Consider the following 14,035-nt stretch of genomic DNA (forward strand, 5'->3'; position numbering starts at 1 on the left):
TTTTTGAACGCAGAAAACTTGCGTTTAGGAGTAGATTTTATCAGCGTTTCAAACACAAAATGCTTGTAAACGCAGCAAATCGCGTTTATAACTGTTTGCGTCTGAATTTTTTTTTAACTCTTCCAGTTCCCGATGCTGTCCAGAGCCTTTTTTTCATGAAAAATGCAAGCAAAGTGTTTTAAGGTACTCAGATGGACAAAACACTGAAAACAGGATATTCTACCAAGCTTGTCACACATTGTAATGACCAATTCACACCTCAGACCTCTCCCACCCTTGGAAACAAAAGTGTAAGTATGTTAATGACCATTCACACCTCCAATTCCTCATGAAGACCCCCTGCCAGGTGACCTTCACGATTCAATCCACCAGACACCTTTCCCACCCTTGGAAACAAAAAAAATGTTAATGAGCAACTCACACCTAAGCTAATGTCAACACATACTGCTGTCTCTGCTTCTACTCTCTGTATTTCTCTGAAACAGTCTAAAATAGTTAATAATTTACCACTTTTCAGTGCATTCTGGGCATTTGGGAGGTTCTCCTGTGCCTATCTTTAAAAAAAGCTTCTAAGCGCAAACGCATATAAACGCACATCAACACGATATGCAAACGTGGCTAAACAAAGTTTATTAATCTACATTTTCCAGCAGTCAGTTTTCATCGTTCAGAAGTATCCCGTATACATGGGGCCTTAACCATACAATGGTATTTGACTATTCTTACAGCTAAAGGAGAATTTCACCTTTTGCAAAAAAATAAAAAGGCACCCATATTACAAAAAGCAAAAATTTAACTGTATTTTTTTTGCATTTGAGCCTGCAAATCATTGCAACCATGATCAAAAGATAGCGAATGTAATGCTCTGGCCCCTGTAGACTATTCCTCCAGCTCAGGTCTGCACTGAGGTATGGACCTTCAGCTACAAAGCTGGAGGAATTATGAATGGACTACAACTGTCCGACAACAAAGATTATAGGTGCCGCTCAAGGCTCCACCAGGTCCTCTTTCATGACAAACTGCTAGGAGTGTCGACAAGGACAGAGCTCGTCCCAGCTCAAAACATCCAGTAGGGGAAGGAAGTCTCAAAAGTCACACATCACAGCAAAGCCCAGTGAGGGTTCAAACCAGGCCATGCCCCCTATACCGCTCTGGAGCTTAGTCCCCATGATTAAGCTCTGGGGGCAAAGTGAAATGCGTTGGGCAGGCGTGGCCTGGTTGGAGCCCAGGCTGAAGCTCTCATATACCTCCTCACAGGTCTTCGCTATGATGTGTGACTTTTAGGACTTCCTTTCCTTACTAGACTACATTCTGGGCTCCATTGAGAACAACAGTCCTTCAGCCCATTGACAGAGCCACACACACTCACACTGTATTCAATTTTGACAGGAGCCAGTGGGGAGAAGAACCCTCAGTCTGTAAGTGCCTCCTACTGTGCCCCCAAGCCTGTAAGTGCCTCCCCCGAGCAGTTTGAGGGTGGGGGCTGACCATGTTTCATGTTACATCATAAATATGGTCAAAAAGGTGGATTTAGCTTTTAAACCTCATTGTACACATTACACTCTGATTGTTCAATTTACTTTGTATTTATCAACAACGCGAAGCCTGGGGACCTAGGGAATTTAAAGGAGCACGGTCATGAAAAATGAATGCTGTTCATGCCATTACTGAACTCTGCTTTGGGATTCCTAATTTCTTGTCTGTTATTCTGATGCTTTGACTTCAGTGTTTTTAAATCGCTGACCCGGAACAAGTATAAAGATGAGAAGTTATGGCACTTTTCTGACACTCATTTACAGAATCCTTGCTCTGGGCTGTGACTGAAACATTCTAAAATCATACACAGCCAGGCCTTTACAGGTATTTATTACAGGTACTTATATAGCACTGTCAATTTACACATATATTGTACATTTACGTCAGTCCCTAACCCTCAAGGGGTGTACTTTTAGGGGGCTAAATTGGCTGCTGCGTTTATTATAGAGACATTTATTCCAAAATGCTTGTAGCTGTTTTAGGCTTGTTGGCCCTCAGAATGAATTAATCTATTATTTAATTTGTTTTTGGATATTAAATATTTCAGTTTCAACCTCTGCACACATTCAACCTATTTATGTCCTTTTAATATTGTAACATTTAATCTTTCTTCCCAAAGGGCCCTGGAACTCCAGCCATTCTCCATTAAGCCTCTGTTAAGAAGAGCAATGGCATATGAGTCCCTTGAGCGGTACCGACAGGCATATGTGGACTATAAGGTGGCACTTCAGATAGACAGCGGGACACAGTTGGCCAATGACAGTATCAACAGGTACGTTTTTCTAGTCAACTGAAATTCTGCTAACTGACCTCAGTTTTTAAAAACACTTAACCTTTATATTAAAAACTGCATTTATACCAGGGTAAGAAACAACTTCTGAAACACATAAGCTCATTTGCTGCTGCCTCTCTGTCTCTAACTAAAACATCAGATGGGGCAACTGAAAACTGCTAGAGCGGGTGTCGGCAACCCGCGGCTCCGGAGCCGCATGCGGCTCTTTTTCACCTTTCCTGCGGCTCCGGAGCACACTGCCCACCAGGTGACAGGCAATAGGGTCGGCAAGCCGCGGCTCTTTTAATGCAGCTCTTCTGTGTGCCGGGCGCCCGCTGGCAAACATTGGCTGTCAGGATGTAGGCGGGGCAGCCCGGATGTAGGCGGGGCAGCGTGACGAACTCTCCTCTCACAGTCCGCCCTGAAGACCAGAACGGCGCGGGAACCCAGCGAGAGGAACGCGCGGAGCAAAGGTAAGTGAATTCACACAATATGGGGAATGAATTACTATAGGGGGGATGAATTACTATAGGGGGGATGAATTACTATAGGGGGGATGAATTACTATAGGGAGGATGAATTACTATAGGGGGGATGAATTACTATAGGGGGGATGAATTACTATAGGGGGGATGAATTACTATATGGGGGATGAATTACTATAGGGGGGATGAATTACTATAGGGGGGATGAATTACTATAGGGGGGATGAATTACTATAGGGGGGATGAATTACTATATGGGGGATGTATTTTCAGTTTTAAAAATGTTTCTCTCAAAATAAATTTCAATCGTGGTTTTGGCGAGATTTGGCTCAGTTGAAAAAAAAGGTTGCCCACCACTGACCTAAGGCTATGATTGTGATTATGACGATACACTGTGGCCCTGATTAACCCTTTGCTTACTGGGCCCTTAAACCCCCTTCATGACCAGAGCGTTTTTTGCAATATATGCAGTGTCGGATTTAAATGTTGCAATGGTTTTGCGGCTCCCAGTCTTTTTTTCCCTCTCGGAAACGGGTCCAAGTGGCTCTTTATGTCTTAAAGGTTGCAGACCCCTGTGCTAGAGCATGAGAATGTGAAAAAATGACTTGGACTTCTTTACTTTTATGGTGAAAGTTGAGGCTGAGCTGTTGAGCTCTGTAAGCAAAAGTCTTCTGTTAGCAAAACAGATGAGGATCCATCCACCTGATTAAAAAAGAAAAAAAAGTATGTCTGTGTATATATTTCTTAGCAGATTGTTTAGCAGACCCTTAAAGCTTAACTTTAAGAGGGTATAAAAGACACAACCGAATGCATATTGGTCATCATTATTACATTATTGAGGGCCTGTTTACACTAGGTGTGGTGGCTATTCCAGTTCAGTCCCACCACAGGACAAGGAAAAATGCCTTGCCTTGTCTCCTACTTGGCTGGTTTACACCACCACAACTTGGAGGTGGATGCTGAACAAAAGTACAGCATGCACTATTTTTTTTTTAGTGCAGCACAGTGGGACCACCTTGCACTGCACTGCGGCCAGTAAAACTGAATGAAATGTCACTGTGTGACATTTCAACAAAGTTTGTTTATATAAAAAAAGAAAAGTAAACAGTGCAATGTGCCACGATCAGTACATCTGCACTGCAACATCCTAATGCACACCACTGGCTTCGTAATGCAGCTGGTGATGTGAGCCATCCATAAATGTAGTTTATGCAAGCAGTGTAAGCAGGGCCATGGATAAGGGGGTACCACCAGTCCTCTTGTATGGGGCCCAGGCCAGCAGGGGGGCTCAGACAGCTGGGTGAATCGGATGTGGGCAGGGAGGGTGATTGGCATGGCGGGGGGCCATTACTGTAACCAATCCCCTGTATGGCTCTCTGCAGCAGCTGAAACATGGATTCTTCTCCTCTCCCTCTTGCTGACTTTCTTCAGCTGCCGAGAGAACCATACAGGGGATTGGTTACAGTAATTGCCAATGCCTCCCCCCTCAGTGCGCCCATCACCCTCCCTGTGCACCATAAATTTCCACCTGCTGCCCAGGCCCCTTGTGTGTCTCTACCCCTGCAGTGCTGCTGGTTTCCCTCCTCTCCTTCCCTCTGGCAGCTACAAGCACACACTAGGAAGCTTCATGATAGAGAGTGGGGGAAGAGTCCAGTAAATATTTTGCATTTACCAGCCTCTTTTTTTTTTTCTGAATGAGCGGTACTGATCACTCAATGTATTCATTCATAACTGAAGCATAGTAAACAGTTTTTTTTTGGGGGGGGGGGGGGGCTGTTAGGTTGGCTGTATGGGTCTTGTGGTTTTTGGCAGCAACTTTGAGTGTAAGTATCTAAATTTAACTTATCAGCCTCTTTTAGTTCCTGTAGGGGATGGGAAAAGCAGCTCAAAGGTCAGTCAGGTGTGCTGCAGTGCAAAGAGCATGATGATGGGAGAAGAGAGCAAAATGATGGAGACACATCATTGTGCTTCTTCTCCTTTTACTGTCCAGTCCCAAGCTGAGATTAGGTCCCCTCCCATGCCAGACAGGGCTGCGATGTGTAGCAGAGCTGTTTAAATCTCATAAATGGTTGGCCATAAATACAAATTCTTTGGCAGGTAAAACAACTACCTTATATGTATTGAATCAGCCTATTTAGCCATTTGCTTGAAGTTCAGCTTTAAATGAACTTTTGCCTCTCATGGCATAAATATCCATGTCGTGCTTTAGCCATTGCCTTCCCAGCATAGACGAATAGAATATTGTACAAAGCTCTGCAACCTGTCCAACACATAGTGACGCCAACTGTTTTTCAAAGTCCACTAATGTAATTATTTATACGCAATATCATGTCTGATCATCCAATCTGTGCATTATGCAGATAAACTTTTTATTGTTTTAAATGCTGTTGACTTGCACAAGGATTGCAGAAGGACGTTTGCAATGTTAACCTCTTTCCGAGTGCATAGCATATATATGCAGCAGCAGAAAAGGTGGGTTTTAACACCTAAACACTGCACATATGTGTCCATGGCAGCAGGAGCATGTGTGTTGACACATGCTCAGTGCACTCTCCCAGCACAATGACCAACAGCACTCAATCAAGGTTTCTGATTAGGCGTCAGTGTGACAGGTTCCTGATCATGTGACTGCTGTGAGAGCCAGAAAGAAAAATGTCACCAGCAACCAAGGAATCCTCAAAAGTCACATGATACAAAAGCTGTGCCATTTCCTGGGCATTAAAGGCCACTTAACATGCTAATGGAAAGTGGTGCTAAAGTGTCAAAAGAGAGGAAATATTTCCATTGTGTTCTTAGAGTATTTGCAGGTTACCTACAATATACAGTTTATATAAATATATTACCTGAAATGTTGTCCAAACAGAATTACAAAAACATTAATTGATCTGGATGGGCCAAACTGGAGAGAGAAACTGCCACCAATTCCATCGGTGCCTGTGTCCATGCAGATTCACCTGCAAGAGAAAACCATGGCCGCTGCAAAGACTTCAAAGAACAGCAGACCAGAAAAGGACACTGGTATGTGATGTGTGGCTGACTATTTTGTCTCTTACATTTTCAGGTTGGATGATCTCCAGAAAGCGTTTTGAATGCTTCTACTATTACAGTGGACATTTTTGATCTGTTTTACAAAACCATTTGCCATTAATGCTGCCCATAGATTAATCTTTTTTTTTTTTGTTCAACCAGGAGGTTGAAAGAAAAAAAATGACCTGAATCCCCTATCCACACATCTGTGGTGAATGGGGTAAAACTCCTACTGGAAATGACAATAGTAGATAAAGTGCAACGCAAAATACTTTGGCTTTTATATATTATGACTGTATAAAATACTAAGAGTACACACGTACAATCCATAGATGCAAGTGCTGTTCAAACTGTGACATGACATGCATACACATCCAGGTGCACACGGAGTTCAATCCCCGCCACCAAACATAAATATGGCCACTCATCTTAAGCCCCTGGTCACATCGGGTGTGACTTGGCATGCGATTTGCATACCCTGCGACTTGTAAATTGTATGCCAAGTCGCACCCTATTGTCCGCTATTAGAACGGCCATATTGGTGCGGTACCGACTTGGTCGGAGCTGCACCGATTTCTAAAGTAGTACATGCACTACTTTTGTTGCAATTTACGTAGACATCTGTGTCAGATGTCTTGCAAATTGCAATGAAATCGGAAGGTCACCCAATTTTGAAATTCTGCGACTTCACTGTAAGTTGCACAATTTCAAAATTGGCTTTGATGTGACCGGGGGTAAAGGTAGGACCCCTAAACTAACAGGCACATCATATCTCGCATTCCCCCACAGGGGTATCAATAAGATGGAAGCTCTGCTGGTCACCGGTGGAATGTCCTTACGTGTCCAAATGGATATGTAAAAATCAAGGGAAAACAATTAGTTCTTTCTGTTTGCTGGCTTTATTAAAAGAAGTTTAAAATGACACTTACTCAGTCTGACACTTATCAAAAGTGCATGATCGAGGGCTGGGTATACAAAAGCTATTCAGCTTTGTGGGCGGCACAGTGGCTTAGTGGTTAGCACGTCTGCCTTGCAGTAAATGGGTCATGGATTCGATTCCCGACCATGGCACCTCCTGCATGGAGTTTGCATGTTCTCCCTGTGCTTGCGTGGGTTTCCTCCAGGTGCTCCGGTTTCCTCCCACACTCCAAAGACATGCTGGTAGGTTAATTGGATCCTGTCTAAATTGTCCCTAGTATGTGTATGTATGAATGTAAGTTAGGGACCTTAGATTGTAAACCCCTTGAGGGTTAGGGACTGATGTGAATGTTCAATATATATATGTGTAAAGCTCTGCGTAAATTGACAGCGCTATATAAGTGCCTGAAATAAATAAATGACGTCAGAAGCATGGCTCCTTCCCCTGTAAAAAAAACAGTTTAAGACCAGTAAATATGATATACTTTCCCATCTATTTACTAATGCTAGCAGTATAAGGATTCAAAATAGTCAATGTTGATTGAGAGAGTGAAGTTCCACTTTAATATTGCGACATAGCACTGACATGTCCTAATACAGGGAAGCCTGGGCGTGTTGCTGCTTGTACAGCATTCCACACATTGCAGAAAATATTAAAATGTAATATATGTAAACGGTCATGGAGATGTGTGTGTTTTACCAGCTGAAATGAGCTTCATATTTAGCAGAAGTTTGGTCAGTTGGTGTCTTCTTAGCAGGTAGACTGCTGGACTGTGATTCAAATGGTTTTATTTGAACACTTGCACCACATGCACCACATGCAAGGTCTGCTGTTTATCTCTGCTTCCCCCATACCCTTGCTTTAACACTTTAGATAACAGTGTAAACAAGACTCCAGCTTTTGTGATAAGGGCTGATCTCAACAATCTGACAATGCTGAGTACTCCAAATGTAGTGAAAAGATGCTCCAGCACAGTGCTAAGAACGTCTTCTCAGCAAGATTTGGGGTACACTATATTCCCTGGAATCCCTCCAGACAGAGAATAACATCACCTTCACCTAGGAGCCACAGGTGGAAACCAGAGAAAGCAGGGTGTACTAACAGTTTTTTCTTTTACATGTGTTTTTTTAATTTTTTTTCTCTGTGACAACGCAAGAGGGAGGTGGGCAAAATTAAACAATTAACCTTGCTTTTTAGGTGCAGGATTTGGTTTGAAGTAGATAGAAACTCTATGTGAATGGTATTTCGCTTTCCAAAATGCGTGTCAGGAACAGTTGCTGTGCTTTTTTTCCTTATAATTTTTTTTTTTTTTTGCATCTCAGTGCTACTGATCTCCTGCAGCCTCTTTGCAGTGACTTCCTGTTTATATGCCTGCACTGCAGTGATGGCTACATAGCATTTTTCAGGGCAGGTTTTCTGACGGTGGCTACAGTAAAACATGTCCATGCAATGCATGTTGGCATGGCTAGTACAGTCCCTATTGGGAGGCTATATGTAGCAAAGCTGGAGAAAAACTTGAAGACAGGGACAGAGCGTTGTCACTCCACGCCAGAGAGTTCCTAAACAGTGGGCGCTATATAAATACCTGTAGTAAATAAATAAATAACAGACCATCATGGCACTATTAGATAGAAATAATTTTATTGAAAACTGTCGTTTTAAGAATATTGAAAATTACTTTAATATGGTAAAGCTTTATGAGATTTTAGTAATTGTATTTACGTATGCTTTAAATTTAACATGTATGTACAGTATGTATGTATATATTCCTTCAGTCATATCTGACTCTCTGCTGTTCTAATTGGCCTGATCCCTGGGCACGTTTAGTACACCTGAAAGCCTTTTCCAAAGAGTTTTCTTGGCAAATTTATTCCGAGTTAGATCACCAGGTCTTTCCTCAACCCTCCCCAGTTGCTCAACTTGGGACTGGCATGCAGAATGTGGTACACATGTGCATAGTAAATCTGTACACACATACAGTACTACGGCCAAATCAGGCAGCAGCCAATTAACCTATCAGCGTGTCTTTGGAGTATGGGAGTAAATCCGAGTAAACAGAAAAAAAACATACAAACACATGAAAAAACATGCAAACTCCATGCAGATGGCCAAGATTCAAACCACGGACCACAGTGCAGCAAGACATAAGTGCTTATTACTAAGCCACTGTGTTGCTCTTTAACAGGAATATTCACTGGCAAAATTGTGAATACGTTCTCAAATATTTGTGTGTCCTCTGAACCCAACAGCTGAGTGAGAGGATCAATATCTAATATTATCACTGAAGCAAAGTGCCAGATTGAACAATCTGGATAATTTCATGGTCACCAGTTTAAACAACACCATAAACATAAGTACAGAGTTATTTAATAACACAGGTAAAGGAGCAGCACTGTGAGCCATACCAGCCAATCAGATTTCACCTTTTATAGGCTGAGGGCAGTCGCAACATGCAATGTTAAATTGTTGCAGCATCTGTGCATGCAGCCTGATAGGTTGTTGATTCCCCAACCAATGTAGGGACCAGTAACTTTGGGGTGAACACATTTGCCAGACAGAGCTTGTAGAGCTGAATTGCCAGAATGATCAGAGATGGAGATGAAGTCCATATGATCACACTATGTTTGTGTTTCTACCTAGTGCTCAGGTTTCCTCCTGCAGTCTAACACTTATAGGTTGTTCAGATTTTAGATCATACTGACATGTTTATGTGTAAGAAGGAAAAAGAGAAGACCCATCTGAAAGTAGACTGTAACGTATAATAAAGTATTAAAAGTATGGCGCAGTACGAAACTCAAGGCCTCACTTTGATGACAACAATCATTTAGTTTATTGAAAATAAATGGCTTCTGCAAAGTTCCCACCCATTGGCCATGTCTACTGATGTATTTTACCTGGATTGGACTTAAGCGTACTACTGTGGAAATGCTGCTCTCTTTCAATAAAATGAACGGTTGGCGTCATCAGAGAGTGGCCTTGAGTTTTTTGTACTGCAGCATTTGAGTGGATCAAGACATGCTGCATTCTGGGACCAGCACCTACCGTAGTAGTTGAGCCAAGAGTTGAGCCGAGCCAGAAGGCTTGCAGCGGCACTGCCCTATTTTCCTTCTAATTAAAAGTTATGGCTTTGCACATCTAGGTTACCGGATGACTTGCATATATTGGACAAAATTATGGAAACGCAAGGTAATCTAACAAAATCGTTACCTAATATGGTGTTGGACCGCCTTTGGCATCCATGATGGCCTGAACTCTCATGGGAATCGACAAATATAAGTCTTGGATGGTGGATAATGGAATCTGATACCACTCTTCATGCAAAAATCATTCCAGTTCTCGCAGAGATGCTGGAGGCTGAAAATGAGTCCGAACTTTGTTCTCCAAAATTTACCATAGTGGCTCTAAGATATTGAGGTCCGGCAACTGTGGCACCCAGGGAAGGTGCGAGACTTTGTCTGCATGCTCATCAAACTATGATTTGACAACACCAGCTCTGTGAATCAGAGCATTATCATCTTGGCAAATGGCGCTGTCTTCAGGAAACAATATCTGCACCATGGGATGCACATGGTCGGCCAAAATTTGCAGTGACTCTACTTTTCAAGGTGATGGTAGGGCCTGCAGAATACCACAATATGGCTGCCCAAACCATGATTGCACCGCCATTCTTTACCGTTGGCACAAGACAGTCCTGGTCATACCCTTGGGATGGTGTTCGTCACACGTAACACATCTGATGGTTGGGAACAGTGTAAAGCTCGATTTATCGGACCATATTACAGTCTTCCATTGATTGATAGTCCATGATTTATGGGTGTTGTGACACTCTCCTCTTCTGAGCATTAATATCGTTCACAACTGGAGACCCAGCACACTGCTCCAACCAACAGCTCTCTCTCTTCCTGAGCAGTGCTGTTTATTGAAGCCGTGGGCGTGATAGACCACTGGAGGCCCAGATGCTGCTTGTGAGAAAGAGCAGGGGTAGGACTCTCCAACTTGCTGCCAGGAGAGGGTATTTTAACCCTTGCTGCAGAAATAAAAATCCATAAAAGAGCAGCATATTAATGACTGTATTTGCAGCCTGACTGTCTTATAGCTATAAATACGGAGGCTTCCATTGGGATAAGCTTCTCAGGATAGGAGTTGGTGCGAAAGGTTCTATGTACGCTGTGACTTGTGTCAACACAATGTAAAATATGTATGGTAAACAAACAATGGTACAGATGACACAGAATCCAATGGCAGGGGTTCTTACTGCATCATGGCTGAACTTTTCTCCTGGTCCACGTGAGAGCAAGTCACACACTGGACCTAAAAGTTAAATCCTGGCTTGTGGATAGACATGAGCATACCCAGTACCACAAGCCAAATAATTTGTAATTCTGCTCAGCTAGTCTTGTGATCCAGACACCTCCTGGCACACAGCTCTTCCAGATCCTGGATCTCTGTGCAGACTACAGGGTTAACAGCTTGGTCTAGGACTCAACTCAACCTTTAACTGAACAACTTTGTAGCACCACCTCAGGATTCACAAAAATGTTGCCAACGTCCCAAAATAGTACAGAAAGACATCTTTTTCCCTTTTTTAGAACTGGTGGGACTTGAAAGGCAACTCAACTCAACATAAAAATATATACAAAAAGCATTTTATTACAAAAGTTCATAAAACTTCACTTCACAAGGACAAAAAGTGATAACAAATAAACAAAAGGCAGCCAAAGACATAGTGTACAAGTGTACATTCAATGTAAGTTTGAGTCGCCCTTCTAGGAATAATAAAGTTGGACAGATATAGTATCTTCAGTAAAATACCCAACGTGTTTCAGAAAACATATTTCTTTTATCAGGGATGGACTGAAGATAGTATAATGAAACGGAACTCTAAAATTCAATAAACAACAGTAAGAATACATACAACAAGGGTTACAGAAATACCATGTTGAATAGGGAGTGAATTACATACCATCCAGTATGAATATTGTTTTTCAAATACCGCCATGTAGGATTAAAAGACTTCTTTTAGTCACTGAAACCGCCACTGGCGCTGTCTAAACCCTAAACAACACCCAATAACCCCCCGTAAAAAAGGGGCCACAAACATTCCACACTGAGGTCGTCTATTGACATCCACAGCCAGAATGCAGAACTAAATCCTCAGTAAGGAAAAATGAAATAAGAAACACTGAAAGTGCTTGCACAATTATTTAGTACATCATCAGCAAATAGATATAATGAGAAAATAGTAAATGTAACGACACAAGATGTGTATAAAAAGTACTGCATAGGGGCAAAAAAAACCGGATGAAAAGGGAATTGGGGTGATGTAACAGCCAATGGGCCTTCCTATTTATGATTTCCTATTTGTAAACAATGTGTTGCAGTTTAGATCAGTAAAAAAGAACACTACTGAGCTTTTTCAAGCTGCAGTATGCAATAGGCCTTAGAGTTACCAAAACTATGTAATATAAGGACCTTTGTAATCATTAGTCATTTTTTATCCAATCAGGTAGGTCCTTGTAATGTTTGGTAAGCTTAAGGTAATAAGTTTGAAAACATAAACACATGCCATTATGACATTTTAAGCAAATCATGATTGCATTTGCCTAAAAAAAAGTTTTCATTTCTTTTTCTTAAACGTTTAAATCAAAAGTCTGCTATAGATTACATGAGGTTGTATGGCTTGTTTTTCCAGGAAAATCGTCCAAGGAAAGATTCGAGTCTTTGAAGCAGGAAGGGAATGATTATGTGAAGAAGTCTCACTATAGAGAAGCTGTAAAGAAATACACAGAGTGTTTACAGATAAATCCAGAGGAATGTACCATATACACCAACAGGTGAGACACGGTGATCACCAAGTACAGCCACCAGTCAGATTCAAACATCCTGAACTCGGGGAAGGACTTATGGCCTGGCAGGCAAAAACAACCAAGTTTCCGTTTCATCATAGATACAGATCTAGCGTACATCTTTCATCTTCAGCTTCCTTTGTGGCTGTTGGCATTTGGTCGCATGAAAATTCAGAGCCACAAAGGAAGTCCGTGCTAAAAGACTTCCCTCTTCTAGATGCTGTGATCTCAGTTCTGAACAGGGAGCAGGTAGCTATGTAAAGCCCAGTGGCTATCACTGACTGTGGGTCCCAGACTGAACGCTGTATCTCCACTCAGGACCAACAGCCCATCATACATTACTTTGCCAGGGAGCAAACGCCTTCCAACCCAATCTTCTCCCAAGTCCAACTCCTGTTGGAGAATCTATATTTGGATTTCATTGGTGGCTGTGGCAAAACAGACATTTCTTATACAAGGATCCTTAGGCTAAAGGGCCCATTAACTTTATTTCCCTAAAACTACAAATCCCAGTATTCCTGGCAGCCATTGTGAGGATGCATATTGCCAGACCCTGACATGAGGATAGTAATAGTTTACAAGCAACTTTACACCAACTGAACGTAACCATAATAATGTTTTCTATATACCGTAAAGGAAGTAGAATTGCTTCCCCTAGGAATCAGATTCCACATGGGTACTTAGGCTGGCCATAGTTACCTCAGGCTGATTGGAAAAAAAATATACGGATTCCCCCATCCACACAAGCGAGGTGGATAGAGGAATCCTCTCTGCTGTGCCATTGTATTCAGACAGATCAGGAAGTCAATCATTAGATCGACTTCTGTCAAGTGGGAGTGGCCATACATGGATCAAAATATGTCTGATCCCTTCTGAACTGGCCAAATTTGGATTCATCTATGGCCAGCTTCAATTGGCTGTCTTAGGCTGTTGGGCAGAATATTTCCTCCATATACTTACAACAAGTAGAGAGGAGCATGTCACTTTGCAATCTACCAATATGCCAAATGCTGGGCATTATTTATGGCCCGAATAGCCACAAGATAACTTTGTGCACTGTTAAAGTCACCAAAACTTGACAGCATCACAATTTGATCTGTAGAAGTTATTCTTAAGTTACAAAGATTTTTACTAAAATTGTAAAGGTGCCAATACCTTAAAGAGTAGTTGGACATGCATAATTGTCCAGCATGTACTTTATATAAACCCAAGTGTTTAGCTAAGCTCAGTGTCCGTGTTTAGATAAAAGGAAGAGAGAATGGATATCAGTAGCCCAACACCTTCCAACTACCGGGCTATAAGGAGGCTTGGCAGACAAGGGTGGGGGAGCCTTGACAGGAAAAGTCAAGATGTGCTTAGAACTTAAGCTGCCTCTATCTCTGAATCTACTGCTCATTTTGTATATGTGGTTTTCAACCTCTGCTTCTGTATTGTGTCCATATATTCTTGG

General features: G+C 42.0%; 1 protein-coding gene across 1 annotated transcript in view; it reads left to right on the forward strand.

Moving 5' to 3' along the window:
• Window positions 1-14,035, forward strand: part of SPAG1 (sperm associated antigen 1) — a 114,190-nt gene that overhangs the window by 68,680 nt on the left and 31,475 nt on the right. The window contains exons 13-15 of the mRNA XM_089666487.1: window positions 2,156-2,308; window positions 5,657-5,811; window positions 12,432-12,573. Of these exons, the coding sequence (XP_089522613.1) occupies window positions 2,156-2,308; window positions 5,657-5,811; window positions 12,432-12,573 (450 nt within the window). The remainder of the gene's footprint in view (window positions 1-2,155; window positions 2,309-5,656; window positions 5,812-12,431; window positions 12,574-14,035) is intronic.

Source organism: Staurois parvus, unplaced genomic scaffold (genome assembly GCF_062004578.1).
Source record: "Staurois parvus isolate SC_StPar_1 unplaced genomic scaffold, SC_StPar_1.0 ptg000052l, whole genome shotgun sequence".
In the NCBI taxonomy this organism is placed as follows: Eukaryota; Metazoa; Chordata; class Amphibia; order Anura; family Ranidae; genus Staurois; species Staurois parvus.